The sequence below is a fragment of the Drosophila nasuta genome, chromosome 2L (genome assembly GCF_023558535.2).
Source record: "Drosophila nasuta strain 15112-1781.00 chromosome 2L, ASM2355853v1, whole genome shotgun sequence".
NCBI classification, from domain to species: Eukaryota; Metazoa; Arthropoda; class Insecta; order Diptera; family Drosophilidae; genus Drosophila; species Drosophila nasuta.
Genome location: NC_083455.1, coordinates 13071269 through 13088462, shown reverse-complemented (window position 1 = coordinate 13088462; position 17194 = coordinate 13071269). Strand labels below are relative to the sequence as shown.

The 17194-nt window shown below is 35.0% G+C and overlaps 1 protein-coding gene across 3 annotated transcripts; it reads right to left on the bottom strand.

Moving 5' to 3' along the window:
• Window positions 1-1175: 1175 nt before the first annotated feature.
• Window positions 1176-17189, bottom strand: LOC132797359 (protein phosphatase 1 regulatory subunit 14B). 3 transcript variants are annotated; one of them, XM_060809092.1, is made up of 4 exons: window positions 16968-17189; window positions 1787-2146; window positions 1638-1712; window positions 1176-1572 (listed from the first exon to the last, which is right to left on the bottom strand). In XM_060809092.1, exons 2-4 carry the CDS (start codon window positions 2000-2002, stop codon window positions 1489-1491), a joined length of 375 nt encoding a protein of 124 aa, XP_060665075.1. In that variant the 5' UTR covers window positions 2003-2146; window positions 16968-17189; the 3' UTR covers window positions 1176-1488. The 3 variants fall into 3 exon arrangements, with proteins under 3 accessions (XP_060665075.1, XP_060665067.1, XP_060665083.1); XM_060809084.1 differs by having other exon boundaries at window positions 1787-2127; XM_060809100.1 differs by lacking the exon at window positions 16968-17189 and adding an exon at window positions 16703-16893 and having other exon boundaries at window positions 1787-2127.
• Between the last annotated feature and the right edge of the window lie 5 nt (window positions 17190-17194).

Genomic DNA, 17194 nt, shown 5'->3' with positions numbered 1-17194 from the left:
GCATAATGTTTAAATTTCGAGCTATAAATTGTTCAATTAAATATGTGTAAGCACCTTAAATAAATTTCGTGTTACCATATATATTATTATATGTTTGTTTATTATGCAAAGAGCATGTTTTGTTTGAAAGTGTCTACAAATATTATTATGTTATGTGTCTGTGTGTTTATAATTCATAGATTATCGTAGAATAGTGCATTATTATCTGATCCTTTTCAGTGACTGAGACTTAAGTTGAGTTAATGTATTAATGTGCTAAAATGGTTTATAAAATGTATATTTTGTTTTCTTTTTTCTTTTGCCATATTGAGCACATTTAAAATACTTTTACGTTAGATTTCAATTGCTGGAAAATTACTAGAATCTACTACAAAGAATGTCGTGGAGTCAAGAACTTGAATGTTTTTCTCAAGGTATTTACAAATGATTTGATTAGAAATGTGTGAGTGTAAGAGAGTATGACATTTTATTTACAGTTTATATCATATCCTTGCGAAATTCTCTTGTGCATTCAATAAAATTGTGTGAGAGTGTGTACTGTAATATTGCAACTGTCGGCTCTGTTGGAATCTCTATGGAAAGTTCCTTTCCTAAATTAGAAAATAGAAACTAAAACTATGAATTATATACTCTTTTTATTGCCCGGTTTACATGTATTTTTTTTTACTTTCTTGCACAATCATTTTATTCCAGTTTTGTATTAGTTTTGTTTAAGTTACAAACGGTTTCATTCGCGTCATTCTTACTCCACGTTTTGGCAGTGAACCTGAGCTTTCTTCTTTGTTCTCGTGATCAATAAACTTTACACAAACATTTCCTTTAAATTGTATGTTTTACACAAGTAATTTGTTTTTCTTTTATTCAAATCATCGATAGAGTGCAGCTACAATACTTAAGCACAATGATGAGAATAAATAATGAGTTTTGTTTTATAACTTATATAAAAAGTAATTTGATAATGATTTCATTTAAATAAATACAATTAAGCACACGTACTATGCAACAACCAGAGTGTTTTGTTTGTTTATTCATGTTTCTTATCATCATTTGTTTTAACTACACACGCTTTTGTTTTATAGCTAAACAGTTTCATTTCATTTTCAGGCCATTTATAAAGATATATATTTTTCTGTTTTTTCATTTTATTATGAAATATCATCACAAAATTGATGAAGTTATGATTTAAATTTTCTTATGGCTAAACGATGCATTTTTTTTTTTTTGCTTTTGTCGGTGTTAATTAAATTAAGACTACACTTTGAAATTAGGAAAAAGGAAATGGAAAAACATAACTATGAATGATAAAAAAAATGATAAATTCTATAAATTTTATTCTTTGTTCTCGTGTGGATCTTAAAGCAGCTAAACTTAAAATTAATTGTATTTCGCTTGCATATTTTATTATGTAAGTATATGTATGTAAATATTTGTTTATGTTTATCTTTAATGATTTTTGTTGTGTTTTTGTGTGTGTGTGAATCAAGCGATTTACAGCGTTTTTGCCCGATCTAAAAGATCACTAATAAATTTCGATATGTCCGATTGCGGGCGTTTGCACACTGACAGTAATCTCTGAAAGATAATAAGATAATTGGTATTAAAGAGATGGAGATAAATGATATGGTTTATTAACTTACAATAAGATGAGATCTTCTTATGTCATCTGTGTCCATATCGAGAATCTCATCAATATCCACATCGATGGCCTCGCTCTGCCACAAAAAACGGAAAAGAAATAAAGATATCACAAGAGTTGAAGAGTGAAGTTCAGTTTCAATTGACTTACCGGTGGATCAAAGAGCTTCTGCAGCTCATCGTATAGCCACATCTCGACAGCCAGTCGCTTCCTGATCAAGCTCATCTGATGTGAACCATATTTGGCTGTGAGGAACTTCTCTCTGCGCTCCTTCACCTCCGCGCCCTTCTCATTGAAATTGACGCGCAGATTTGTTCGATTTGGAGAGCGTTCACAATCATTCATTTGCTCCAGGCCGCACTGCATTTTGTTTGCTGTTTGCTTTTGCTGTTGCTGTTGCTGCTGTGTTGTTTATTATTAATTAAGGCGAGTTGCGTTTATTGACCTTGCAACAGAGTCCGATGGCGGTGGCCAACGATTAATTGGCGTTACTGTAATTGAAAGCAGACACTAAATTGGTTTAACAAAATACAAAATGGCAGGCTCTTTTACTATATATATTGTAATTGAATTGAATGTGTGTAATATTATGTAATCAAAAGCGATGGGAAAGTAGGGAACTCTGGTGAATTCAGGCAACTTTCCTCATGCGTCATCAAGTTGCAATGTTTCGGACCACTTTGAATTCCAGTTATTAATGCCCATTTGGCCCAGAGGCATTTTCAAAATGACTCACACAACAGCCAGCGAAGTTGGCTACATTAAAAGAGCAGGAGAGCAGGAACTGGTGAGAGAAAGAGAGAGAGAGAGGGAGAGCTAAGATCCTCTGCTTTCGACTTCTGCTTCTGGGCCATAAAGTCTTTGGCTCTGATTCACGTTTTATCTATGCATAAGATTTGTCATGCAAGCGGCAAAAAGGGAATAATTGCTCACATGACCCCCCCGCTTCCCACTCTTGACTCCCTCTCTCAGAGGACCCATCAACAGGGCTCAGTTCACGTTTCACAGTTAATTAAATTAATGTGTAATGCATATAACGAATGCGCCTCTGATTCGTTTCTCGCTTTTACGCCACACGACACATTTCACATTTTACGAGGGGACATTCACCACAAACACACACACACATATTCACGCACACACACAGCCACCCACACACACACACACACACTTGAACACATTTGGAATCTTGAACAAGTTCGTCAACTAATCAGAAACACTCTGCGACAACAAACAAAATTCTATTATTGATGAAGATAAACGAGCTACAAGCTAATCAACTGCTGCTCTATTTAAATTTATAATGTGCAATTTACAGGGTATTCTAGTCGTATATGCATATATACATGTGGTCATAAAAGTTCATTAGCCTAATGAAATTGGTTTTAAAATTTAATAACCACACAAAGTCGCAGTGCAGCAGCAAGTAATTTATAATTTACACCTTTTTGAGCAAATCAAATTCTTCGTAGCCATTAAATATTAACAATTTCATAAATATTTTCATTTCAAGAGACTATGCAGATTTGCTAATTCCCTGAAAATTCAAAGTACTTTCCAACGTGTGAAAATTGAGAGGAAATAAATATTTGTGGCACAATTTTTGATGTTTTTGCTTTTTCAAGAAAGGAACTTAAGTGATTTAGTTTGGCAACACGCATAAATTATTTACCGGGGCTTAATTGTATTAACTGAATCATTGAGCTAATGTTTGAATATTGCACTAATATTTACTCTGTGGTAGTGGCCTTCACATTTTGTTTAGCAAAATGTAATTGTTCTTGTGAAAATCACAAAAATATTTGCACATATTTTTTCTTTTGTTTGTGGACACATTTCTCTGAAATTGCTCTTTTATTACTTTATTATTATTTTTCATTATTATGGTCACATAATATTCATTTATTATGGTCATTTAATATTTTTACTTAGGAAAAACAAATAAACATTATACATATTATACTTATGCACATTTAGAAGAATATGTAATAACCTGATAATTAAATTAAACGTGTATATTTTCCATTTAATCTTCTTTATTATATTATAGCCAAAGATCCAAATTTGCAAACTGATATACCACATGACATCAGTTGGTTTATAAAGTAAGTTATCTGATTATTAAGTTAATATTGAAAGTAAAACAATATAATTTTTGCAAGTAATAATAATTTGAAGTATTTGGCTTTTATAAATTATATTTTCATGTGCTATCTACCCATCAAAATATGTATATCTAAGGGTATAAACTAGTCTGTGTCTGCATCTGTTAAATAATTCTATCTTATATTTTGGGTAAATGTCAATTTTAATTTTTGATTCGACATGCAATGAAGGAGGAAATTGGTCAGCTGAAGTTAATTGATTCGTGGTGCATTTGAAATGCAATTTACAATACAAATTGGCTGTAGCCCAATCGTGGAGCAGGTGGAGTAATGGATTCCCTGGATGGTTCTATCTGCAAGTTGAGGCTAGTCACAAATTTCCTTTCACAACGAATTAGCCAACAGCAGGTAACGAGAGTAGCACGGGCTAAATTGAATCAAATCAAAGTTGTTGGCCCAAAAGGTAAACTCGCGAAGGTACAAGACATGTGAAAATATGTATATACATATATATGTATAGTTTGTGCCCCCATCCCGGAAGTTTCCGCAACGTTGCACATCGCGCAAATTGGGGAGTAGTCGGGGAGTAGTGGGAAAAGTGCGGCGTCTGTCGACAGTTACAATGTTGTTACAATTTTTCATAGTATGTAAGTTACTTGGCAATTGTTGTGCATGCAACGTGTTGCATGTTATTGTTATTGTTTGCGGCCATTTCAACATTATATTTATGCAAAGTTTATCTTGTTGCCACAACGTTAGCTGTGGCAACCAGAGTAATAACAAAAGGAGTTACCTCTGCCGCATGCCAACTACTTCGTACCTCGCTTACCTCGTAATCTAATGGCAAACGAAGTCAACGGTTCAACTGCCTGTTTTTTCACTTTGAGAAAAAGTGCATTGAAAATTCCTCAGATAACTTTTTCCTATGCAAAGTGCTCTCCCACGATTATGAGCCATTTCGTGCATAAATACTTTATGGAAGAAGCCAACCCATAACATATCATGTCAGCGGTCTATCAGTTAAGCGTAGTATTTACCACTAGGCCAGCGGATCTGGACAATTAGGCCCCGAAGTCAGGCAATTTCCGGCATTAAACAAAACTGAGAAATGAATGAGGTAGAAAGACAAAAGCAAAGCGCATGTTTTTGGTCGCTTTCAAGTGTCTCATATTACGTTCTTTTCTCTGCTCTCTTTTTTTGATTCTCTTGTGAGTGACAAGCTAAACGTCAGTTTCGTAATTGCTTATGACTCTTAAGTAAATCTGGTATCAGATTTCACCACACACACACAACGAGCCCCAATTGAATCGTGTGAACGCGATAGAAATATTATGAAGTGAACACATAACTCAGCTAAACTCAACACCATTGTTATTTTTAGTTAATGGCTGGAACAGTTTTTTTATTTATTTTTTTTTTTTAGATGCGGAAAACTTTGGCGCAACAGCTAAAAATGTTTCGCTTGCCACATGCCCCACAAAAATGAAAATGAAAAATTCAAAAATGAAAACCAAAAAATTCGATTGCAAGCGAAACTATTTGTTGACCGTTTGCAATTTTGTGTGTTTTCATTTGTTTTTTGTACACAACTTTTGTCCATGAAAGGAAAATCGAATTGGGATTGGCTCTTTGGAGTTTGAGTTTGGGGAATTTGTGCGTGGGCTTCAAACACACAAAAATCGACTCCCTTTCTATAACATCGGGTGTCGGTGCCAGGTTCGTGACGTTCCCTATGTATCTGTGTGTGTGTTGCCATTGACATTTTTAGCGCTTGATAACTTTTATTTTCCCTCTCGGTTTTTGTTTTATTACGAGGGTAGAGACATATGTTCCCAATTCGCTTGTTTTTGTTATTGGGGTCAAAGCTGTTGGCAAATGTCACAGCAAAAATTGATCTAAAATATTGTATAAATATACAATGCCTATATATTTTATTTTTGCCTGTCAAAATGTCAATTAAGTGAGAGAGTAAATGTCATTGGCACAGGCAAATTTGGGTTAAGGTACTTCCAAATTTGTGAGATCTTTAAATATATTATGAGGAAGTGAAAATAGCAAATGAAAAATGGGTTTTTTTGTGTGCAAATCATAAGCATAATTTATATGGCAAACATTCTCATATATCATATCAAATATTCAATGAACAACTCATATATCATTCCATTGTTTTTTTATTTACGTTCTTTTATCTAGATCAAAAAATTGTAGCAACAACAGCTGTTGTTTTTTTCCCAAAACTTATCGGATGTATAAAAGTTTAGTCAGTCGCACACCTTAAAACGTATCAATTGAATACCTTAATGAACATTCATAAAAAAATCAATAAAAAATGGAATAATTTGAAAAGCGATAAGTGTGCTAGACTTAGAAATACACAGTATTTACATTACAAATTATTATCGTATTTGCTAAATGATTTAAAAATACATTTATGTTAAGTCGCATTTGCTAAATGATTTAAAAATAAATCTGAAACTCTGCTGACTAATAATCTCTTTGTATATTTCAACCAAAAAAAGTAAGTCAACAAAAGCTCTTAATTGTTGTCATCAGACCCCAATAAATTTTGGCTAATGTTAACTCTAATGTTACACATTTTGCCAGTTAATTATAATGCTTTCTCTCTCTTGGGTCTGTTATGGGTATGAGAAGCCTTTTATATGCAATCAGTTTAGGCTAATCAAATTTTGAGTAACTTTGACAAAAAGACACTCTCGCACACAAAAGGCATAAAAGGCGAACCAAACACGAGCCAATTAACAAAACGCAAATTTGATGAGCCATCATATTTGCTCGTTTAAAAAAAAACGTGGAAAATAAAGAGCAGAGCACGCAGTAAGAAGAAGAATACAAATCGGTAACGACAGCTTCCATCTAATTGATTTTTAAGCATCGCCATATCTGAACGATAGAGGGCGCCCTGAAGTGCGTCAGGCAACATTTTATGTTCGGTCTCTGATCTCTTTTGTCCGCTCTTCTGTCCCCCGCTGTGTGTTGTCCATATAGGGAAGACATGCAAATCACATGCCGTCGAGAAGTGGCGCAATTGCCATTAAGACCTTTTACGACTTTTGATTTGGACAGTTTTTGTGTTTTTGGTCAGGCGCCTAGTTTCAAGATTTATTCGAGTGTGCAAGGCTTACAGCAAAAATACTATGCTAATTTCAAGGAAATTACGAGCGACGCTTAATTACGGCCCATATTAATAGCTTTATGCATTTATGGATGCTTGTCTCGCAAAAAAACTAGAGTTCATTAAAGACTGCGAGGCGGGCAGCAGAATGTTTAACTTGAAAATATGTTAAAGGAACAACAACTATTATTATATTTCGAGTTTATACACTCTCATTTGATATACCTGTTAAATGCAAAACATAAAGTTAAAAGTACAACAACTACAATTATATCGAGTTTACACACTCTCATTTGATATACCTCTTAAATGCAAAACTTATGCGTTCTTTAATGTGCTATCATTAAGAGTGTAACTTGCTTTCTTCTTTTTCTTGAGAAAACATTACGTACAGATATTCGGTATAAAAATATACTAACATTTTGATTATTTAAGTGATGTAGAGAAGCTTTATTCATACAGAAAGTGCAATAAAATAGTCTAAAATATTCTAATATTTAATTTGGAATTGAAATTGTTTAGCCAGATTTGATTGCCAGATCAAACTAATTCGCTTTTAATTCTCTTGTTGGCATATATTTTAAATGCAAATCGATTATACAAATCTTGAATATTCTCTTTTATTCTTTACGTATACGTAATAAAAATGACAAACATTCCTAATCCAAAATTAACTCTGACTGTCGCATTCTTTACAGTTTATGCTAAAGATAATTCTATAAATAACTTCTCGGCCTGTTTTTTTTTTTACATTGCTAATATACTTTGCTTTACGGCAATATAAGTAGCACACTTTTACATCAACAGAGCCAAGAGCAATAAAAATAGGAGTCGAATTTTTTGATTTAGCAATTTGTGTGATTTATCTCACGGATAGCGTTTTTCTCTAAATTCTCTACGCCTTTGTTGCTCTCGTGTAAGAAGTGTTTTTTGAATGTCTGCCAAAATTGTTTTGGGGCATGCGACGAATGCTGCTCATCATTATTTCCAAACATTTCGTGTTATTTAATGGGTTATACTATGTTATGTACATAAATTTTTTATTTGCAGAACAGAACTTCGTCAAATTGGGCTAATGACTGCGGTTTGAGTTCTGTGTATGATTGAAATCGAACCGCAGCCAAAAGATAGAACAGAAATCTAAACCAAAGAGGTTTTGATTTTTTTTTACTGCTGCGGAAAAAAACCCGAGCATAGATTTACATAAACAAAATCAAATAATGTCTACAAAAGAAATGCAAATCGCAGAGAGAGAGAGAAGTAGAGAGAGAGAGAGAGAGAGAGAGAGAGAGAGAGAGAAAGATGGCCATAAAGATACGAATCGCGGAGAGGTGAAGACGAATAAATATGATAAGGCATTCAAAATGAGTTCATTAAGTCAAAAAGGCAATGGAGCACAAAGCCAAACTGAGCGTGGCATTAACCCATATTGAAACGAATCGAAATGCGCTAAAACCAGTTACAGCTTATGACCGGTAAAAGCTACAAGCGAGAGGGGAAATGCGTGAGACGCAAACAGATAGAGAGGGAAACAGAGAGAAAGAGAGAGAGAGAGTGAAGCTGAGTGCAAGCGAACGAGGAACTCAAAGCGATTTTGAAATTCCAAATTCATTCATAGAGCTGCGTTTTGAGTTTCCACAAGGGGGATATTATCTGTTGTCTAGTCTTTTGTTTGGTTTTTATTTCGGGAGAGAAAAGTGAAATGTGACGCGGCTATGCTAAAATAGAAAAAAACCGTCTTAGATGTGGGGCCCACATACAAATATCTGGCTTTGTATACGCATATGCAAATGTTTATGATTGGCGGCGGCAAACAAACAAACAAATGAATATCTGTGAAATTTATAGGCCTGGCGAGTTTTCACTAGCAACTTGGGAACATGGGAACTATTCCTCGCATTGACCTTAAGTAAGCCCTTGGATCTATTAATACAGCTTATAGACGACGTCGACTTATCAGGCAGACGAAACAAAAAACAGCCCCATACATAGTATTACAATAAATTGTGTTATAAGTATTTGAATTAACCGGCAGCTGTCTCATTGCATAAACAATAAATCGGCTAAATGGAAATGTACAAGCAATCAGCTGATAACCTGCAGCTGTCACGATCCCAGACTCTAGAAAAATTTCCATATATATATATGTATATATATTCATAAATTTCAATAATAATAATAGTTGTACGAACAACGCAAATTGGCATATTGAACATTTTCAATGCCAATTGATTTCTTTTCATTCCTCTTTGCTCGTTCTCTCACACCTCCCCAATCAGGGGGATTGATTGATTGATTGATTGACGCGCATGCTATAACCTATCTAGAACCTATCTTAAATGTCATGCTAATTTCGAGGCATTTTCGCAAATTAAACTTGAATATATTTAAATTAATCAGCAGACACACAAATCACAATCACAACACAAACAGACAACTCAATCTATTAATCAACATCAGCATCAGACGATAATAAATAGATGAATTCTTTTTATTCCACACAGTCGATGTCAACGCACTTTTCCAACTCTCAGATACTACAATTCAATAATGATTGCCAAACTCTCGCATATGAAATACAAAACTTGCCATTAATGAGCTAATTTAATAATAATTTTTAAATGGCTTTTAATTTTTTGCACAATCTTATTTTTAAAATGTGGTTTGCGTTTTGATATGTTGGCGGTTGAACATAAAAATATAGAACGAGTTTTGTGGTAATGAGAAATTATATAAATAACTTTGGCAAATGAATGTTTTTATCAACTTTGTTACATATAAATACTTTACAAAGTTGAAATTTTAAATGAAAATCGAATAATATAAATTAAACGTTGAGTGCTTTTTAACAACAATACAATTAGCGGATATATATGAGCTAAAACAAAAGCAAAAAAAAAGACTGTAAGCAACCCCCTATTGACAGTTGAATTAATGATTAATTCTCTGACCCATTTTGGTGACTTTTTTTTTGCTTCGTCGGTTATTTTCATTCTTTACAGTTAGTCTCAGTTTCAACTTATGTTACTCATGCCCGCATTTCCGGCATCTTTCAACCCACACGTCGAGAGTTAAAACAACACAACTTGCGCCATAATAAATTTAATTAAAAATCCCTCCAAAAGAAAAACGCAACAATTCTATAGAAAAAACACATTTCCACAATCAGCAGAAATTCAATATAGTACTTCAAGTTTTTTTTTTAGACGCACAACAATAAGAATAACAATACTCGTAAGTAAAAGTCTTCAATCAGACATTTCGCAATCTCGCCAACTCAGACATGACTCAGTGTGAGTTGCCTTTGGGTTCTGGGATTTCGAATGGGTTCTTGCTTTTTTTCGTTTCTTATTTTTGGGCAACATTGTAAATGCCAATTTTTGTGTGTTATTCAAAAGTTAATTTACCTTATTGTTTATTCATTTCGCGGCGTTCTTTTCGGACCCCCTTCCCTCTACTTGGCTTCAATAATTTGCTGCGCACATTAAAATAAAAAATGTAAAAAGCAAAAAAAAAAAAAAAAACTAAAGTGAAATGAGGTTACGTCGTACACAAAAGAGACTTATGGGTAAATAATTACAAGTGAAAACACCTACGAGATACACGATCTGTGTGTGGTGTCAAGTAGCCAGGCCAATAGGCAGACAGGCCAACTCAAGTGGTTGGCAGTGTTGTCACAAAAAGCCCTGTTCGTTGAGTTTGTTGACCTCCCCCCGAAGAAGAAGAGATGAGAGAGGAGAGCCCCAAACACTCGTGCCTTGTTTGGCAAGAACAAATGGAGTCATATTCAAATGGCCAATGGCCAAAATGAAGTGTCATGCCAAACTTATATAATGTGTGTATAATTTGGTTAAGCCGAAAAAGTTTTTCCGCTGCGATGTTGTTGGGAAAACTAAAGAACACCGTCAACAAATTGTTTTTCCAGACAATTTTTCGTATTTGTTGCTTAATTTATTGTTTGCGCAATATATTTTTCGTGTTGTTGTTTTACGGCCGCAGCAGATTGCGTCATGAGGCATGAAAACAAACATCGCTATAACATATATTAGTTAGAGGTGGAGGAGAGGTGAATGAGAGTTCCCGGTATACCTAAACGAGATGTCGAGAGTGGTTGGTGGGTTTATAAATAGACGGATTTTGTCATTGAGCTATGGATTGGCCGATATTTCTGCGAGACTGTCAACTTCAAGTATGAGAAAATAATTTGTTGGCACCTCAAACAAATGACGCGACGACAGGAAATAATTAAAATCAAAGGCGGGTGTACACGACACTCGAGTGCCCTGCAAAAGCACTTGACAACTAGAAAAAGAAAGTAATGAAAAGATTCAAAATAAATTGCTAAGCGAAAGAGTTGTAATTTATGATGATCATGATCTTTATTTTTAGATTTAGCATTGTTGAAATAAAGAAAGAAAGATTTCTTTTTAATTTTTTGAAGTTCAGTTTTTATGACGAACTAAAACCTTCAGCTATCATTTCCTTTTCGTGATAAAATGGAAAAAATAGCATGATCAAAGCTGGCAGAACAAACAAATATTACTTCATGCTTATCTAAGGAAGACAAACAATTCATTTCCTGATAATAAACGATCAGAGAACGCTGATAGAATGCACTATTTACACAGCTTATCGGGCATTGTGCAGCAGCAGTGTTTTATCAAAGTCAAAGTTCTTGAGCTGGAAGCCAATCGATAATATAAACACAGAACACTCTGAGCAACCCAAACAAACTACACGCACTCACAATTCAAAGTCAAAGTCGTACAATGGAAATGGGGAGAAGAATAGGGTAATGATGGGCATAGGAATGGGGGAGGGAGAGGGAGGTTTGGAGGTCTGTAGGTCTATCAAAATTGAAGGCGATAGGAGCACAACGTGTTGTACATAGATGAATGCATTGAATGCCAGCCGAAAGGCAATCAAAAGGAAAACAAGCATGAGTGCTTTTGAGGCCAACTAAGGTCGACGCTTCAGATACTCAGCAGGCAGCAAGGAAAGCGAGTGTTTAAGAATTGGAGCTATAATCTATCTAATAAATATACAACAATTTATCATCGATAATAAATATTAGAAATCATAAAGGAAATTAACTGTTGAGAGAGTATATTAATAATAAATTAAATGAAGCTAAATTAACGTATTGATTGCAACTGATTTTGGTAAACAAAAATGAAATATACTTTTGATAGACATTCCCGAACATTTTTCAACTAATTAAAATTGTCTTAGTATGTCTTAGTAAATGTTATCATATATCTGTAATTTCTTCACAAACTTCTACTAATATATATTTTTAATCTACCCCATTGCACTGCTCTTCTGCATTTACAGGATATTCCAATATGTATACGATATGAACGATGTCTATAAATAAAAGCGCTTGTGATAAATAATGCAATAGAAATTGTGCGGGTCTCGCATTGAACTTAGCTGGTGGGTGGAGCAGCGACGAGAGTGGGAAGGGGAGGGGGTGCTACAACGGGGAGCAGTGTGGGAGAGACGACGGCTGTTCATCATAAGTTGTGACCAGCAAATCACGAGAATCACGCAAAATGCACGCAGCGGGACGTCAAAGCTCTGCTCTGCTCTGCTTGAGCTGTTTATTTATTTATTAATGCGGCAAGTTTCACACTTATATACAAACAAATATACAAACACACTCGCTATATATATGTGCGTATGTATAACGGCAATTGTGTCGTTCGCCTGGCAACGATTGGAGGCCATAAAGGCGTCGGGGCATTCAATGCACACACTCGTGAGTGTTTTCGACCGACTCGATTAGCAACAAAAGATGCAATGAGCTGCAAATATTGATTGAATGCCGCATGGACTCACTATCAATGAGTCCATATGTCAAATTCTGCACGCTGCTCTATAAATGTTATTTTACGACCACAGTATCACATTACGCATACGCCCCGTCGTCAGGCTGGCGCTCGCACTAGGTTAGAGTTCAATGAAACAATCCAACTGTCTGCACAACTGTCTCTGATTACATCGTCGCTGTGTAGTTGTGCACCACTTGATATTGTTGCTTGTGGCTTTTGAATAATTTTATTGCTGATAAGCATGAAATTCCTGATACTCCCTGAGGATATTTATCAGCTGGAATTCCTTGCTATTTATTTACATACCGTTTTATTTGCCAAACATTGCAAATAAATTTTGTGTTTGATACTTTGGCAATATGCAAACATTTGTTCGATTTGCTTACCACTTAAATGCTTAAGAGAAAGAATTTTTCGACATTTATTTATGTTAAATGTATATACGAGAAATTAAATGCTAGAATATATTAAGCTAAATAGTTTTCATTCAAAGATTTTTAATAGCATTGCTTAATATTATTTAAACGCATTTAGCTTTTTCTATTTATAAACTTAAATATGATTCTTTAATCATACATTAGAGAACTATAAATTGTTGAATATTTCTCAGAAATCCAATTTTAAATTGAAACGATTTTTTTATTCAGTAGTTCGCTCAATTCGATAGAATGAAAGTAAAGCAACAAATCAACATAAAGATGTGTGAATGAAACGATTGTAGCATAGCAAATGTTGAATAAATCATTGAAGTAATCAAATAAAACTTGAAGTTATATAAATGCTATGCATAATGCGATCTCAATGAACGTTCCCCAAAAAAATGAAACACTGACCACAGCAGATAAATGATCCCCTTCTCATTTGTATGTCTTGCAACGTTTCTAATTATAAGCGAAACGAAATGATTTTTATTTTTATTATTTATTTTTCTTATTTTTCTATTTTGCTGCTGCTGTTGTTGTTGTTGCCCTTCTATTTGCTACACATTCGGTGCGGTATTTGCTTTTCTCATTGTCTCAGAGACTATATTATATAGACTGTGTCTGTGTGTTGTTTGTGTTTCAATCTTAACGAGTTTGCCGCCGTGTCTTACATTTCCGTTAACCAAAAGATAGCAGGCCAAGAAAGAGCATTTATTTCTGTTGTGCTTCTTGCTTCTTGTGTTGGGCCTAACAATATGCCAAACACGTCGCGCAGCTGCTTATTAATCTTTTTGACGAAATCGGGAAACATGGAACATGCTCACATTTTGTGAACTCTGTCAGAGATTTCTTAATTTGTTGCCCGTTGTTGGCCTGAGGATGTTTGCGTTTGCCTGCGAAACTATTGTTTAATTTCAAATTAATTTATTGCCATTTAGCGTTCAACAATTTTTTGTTGAAGCGTCATAATTAATGTTTGTTTCGAATCAATTCGAAGGTCGCGATTTCGTTCTTCTACAACTACACAAAAGCTAATCTTTAAATCTCTAAAAAAATAAATAAAAATAAACTGCAAAAGTAAAGAAATAATCAACAAAGCAAACCTAAATACTAGACGCTGCGTATCTCTCAATCGATTTTTAAATACCCTTCGAGCGTTCGTTGTTTCACAACAATGGTAACAGAGGAACACTTTGGGGCAGCTTACGGAGCTTGGAGTCTGGGGCTGTGGGGATATGGGGATGTGAGGTCAGGCCAACGACGCGACGACGCGACGAGGCGACGAGTCATCGAATCATCGAACAATACAACGTGTTGTATTTTACCTTGGCTTCATGTGTAATGACGACGTTGTACATGTAGCAAGCACCCTGTATGCTATCGATTAAGAAGCAGACAAAGCAGACGACGCAACAACAAGAGCAACAGAGCAACAGCAACAAGAAGAAAATATGTAAACATGTCAGAATCAAACTCGTGTGTCCAATACTTAATGTTGTATCTTGTGCATCGTATCTTTATTTTTTCTGTCTTTGTTTTCTTATTGCAAACGGTGTGATTAGACACACACACTCTCTCATCGATGCGGTGGCAAAGCAAATGTTATGGCAGCAATAAAACCAGGTTACAAAATGCAGTCCAGACACAACATAAAACTGGCCAACGACACACTTAAAAATCAGCACAGAAGCCCACAATGCAACGCAACACAAAAGAGACGGATAGCAAGAGAGATAAAAAGAAACATCAATTAAACTGGCGACTAACCAGTAAATTCTTCTACATAGTAGCAGAAAAAAAGTGAGTCTGCGATTGATAAAAAGTCAATTAAATTGAATTATGCCTGTAACACAATCCACTCGACAGCTAAACTTGTCTGCTTAACAACATCTACATCTCCTTCCGACTCCATCGCAATTTTTTTTCTCTAGCTCTCCAGCACTCTAAAGAAAGTTGAACATTTTTTTTTCAACAAATGTCTAACTAGTATTTTTCTAACTTTTTTCAACTTGCCCAAACTTTGCAGTTATTTGCTAAACAAAATGTACTTGCAAATTGTTTTTAACATTGCCATTTACTTGACTCAAATGTCATTGTAAACGATAGCTAAAGTTGCTCTACAAACTTTTAAAAAATTAGATATTTTGTTTAAAATTCGTTTAGAAAAACTTTGGAAATGCAGCAATATTGTATTCATAGCTTTGGAATGAAAACTCTGTAATTAAATTATGGAAGTCCATTGAAACATATTTGAGAAAATATATAAAAAAGTTGCGAATAAAATATGTCATTTGAATTTAAAGTAATGAACTTTTTGTCTAAAAAAGAGATGTCGAATATAATATATAAATAAATAATTATTTATATAAATTTCTTGTAAAAATATGTTTAATTATAGAATCTCGTATAGTCTAAACTTTTTACTAAACTTTATTTTAATAATGTAAATATGCAACTTTCTTCTTTAAATGAAGAAAAATTGATCTTAAAATGTATTTTAATATTATTTGTTTCATTTGCAAAATTTGTACTTTTAAAATGAATGCATCAACTTTTCTTATTCATTAAACGACCTATATTAAAAAAATAATAAAATAATATCAGTAAAAACATTTCTTCACAAAGAAAAAATGTTGGCTTTAGTTTCTTTTAATTGCCAACTTTATTGCTTGTATATAAGAGTAAAAATGCTTCGACTCTAAAATCAAATGTACATTTTATGCTCGTTATAACTCGATTCTGCTGTAGACCACAACAAACTAGCAACGCTATTTAAGCAAAGTGTTTGATTTGTTGCTCATCTAATGCTGCAGGCGACTAACTTCCTCTCCTCCCTCTCTCTCTCTCTCTCTCTCTCTCTCGCTCTTCTCCCCAAAGGCAACGACTGCGACTGGAACTGAAAATTGCCACTGCAAGCCAGCGAGTTTGTCTGACGCTGAGTCCGAGATCGAGTCCACGTCCGACTGGGCCTGAAGCGTGAAGCGCAGTTGCGTTTTCGTTACGTTTGGCTGCATGCGTACGGCATGCGAGAGACAGAGAAAGACGGCAAGAGAGAGAGGAAAAGGGGGAGATATAGAGAAGACCACCCTCCCAGCCAATAACATACGACAACAACAACGAAAAAAAAAAGAGGTTTCATATATGAAGTTGTAAATATGTAGAAGCTTTTGGGACTGGGGAGAAATAAACGAGCCAGCCACTGCATAAAATTCCACAGCTCGACACGCACACACAGCACCAACAGCACCAACAGCTTGTGGCAGCTTCTGCTGTGCCGCAATGTCTGGTGGCTGGGCACGAGAACGAGCACGAGCACCAGCACGCTTAGGCCTAGGCCTAGGCCTGGCTTGGTCAGGTCTGGCCGGAACGCTTGACCGGCTGATGATGCTGTCTGTCGACTCCACTTGCATCGGACTCGACTGACTGGCCAAGAAAATACATACAAAAAAAAGAACAAAACTCGTAGCTATTGAGATATTTTCCGGTTCCAGAAGCCATTAAGAAAGTGCAGACATCGAGAGAACATTATATATTCGAATTAATAACAATATTTAGTATGGGCAATTATTTACGTTGAATTTTCCAAATTTAATTGATGTTTACTTTGCCTGCGATTGTTTCTTTCACTTGCAGCGATTTTTAATTACTATTTGTTTTCTTGTTGTTATAGTTGTTGTTTGGCTTTTGGCTGTTTTAGGATTTTTCCACTTTTCTGCGGCTACTTTCTGCTCAATGAAATTTTCATTTGCACGAGAGCACAATGAGGGCGCAGCAGCACGGTGTTGTAGCTGAGCTGAAGTTAAATGCACAACACTCACACACAATCTCACAACTTACACTCTTTTTAGAAGCAGCACAAATACAGGCGAAATACACATACGCAACGTAGACGCGACACGAGACAACAAAGTGTTTTTCTTTTTTCTTTTTTTTTTTCTGTTTTCTGTTTTGCCTCAGCTCTGTTTAAAAAAGCGGCAAGTCAAACACGAGTGCAACGAGGGAAAAAACGCGCAGCCAATTCGGTTAGCACCATGAGAAGTCTGAAACTGAACTGAACTGAAGTT

Excerpts from the sequence above, each read along its gene's own strand:
- LOC132797359 (XM_060809092.1), bottom strand. The coding sequence starts at position 2,002 with ATGCAGTGCGGCCTGGAGCAAATGAATGATTGTGAACGCTCTCCAAAT. Across the intron at positions 1,713-1,786 it reads AGAAGCTCTTTGATCCACCG|AGCGAGGCCATCGATGTGGA; the intron begins GTAAGTCAATTG and ends TTTTTGTGGCAG. Across the intron at positions 1,573-1,637 it reads TAAGAAGATCTCATCTTATT|AGATTACTGTCAGTGTGCAA; the intron begins GTAAGTTAATAA and ends ATTATCTTTCAG.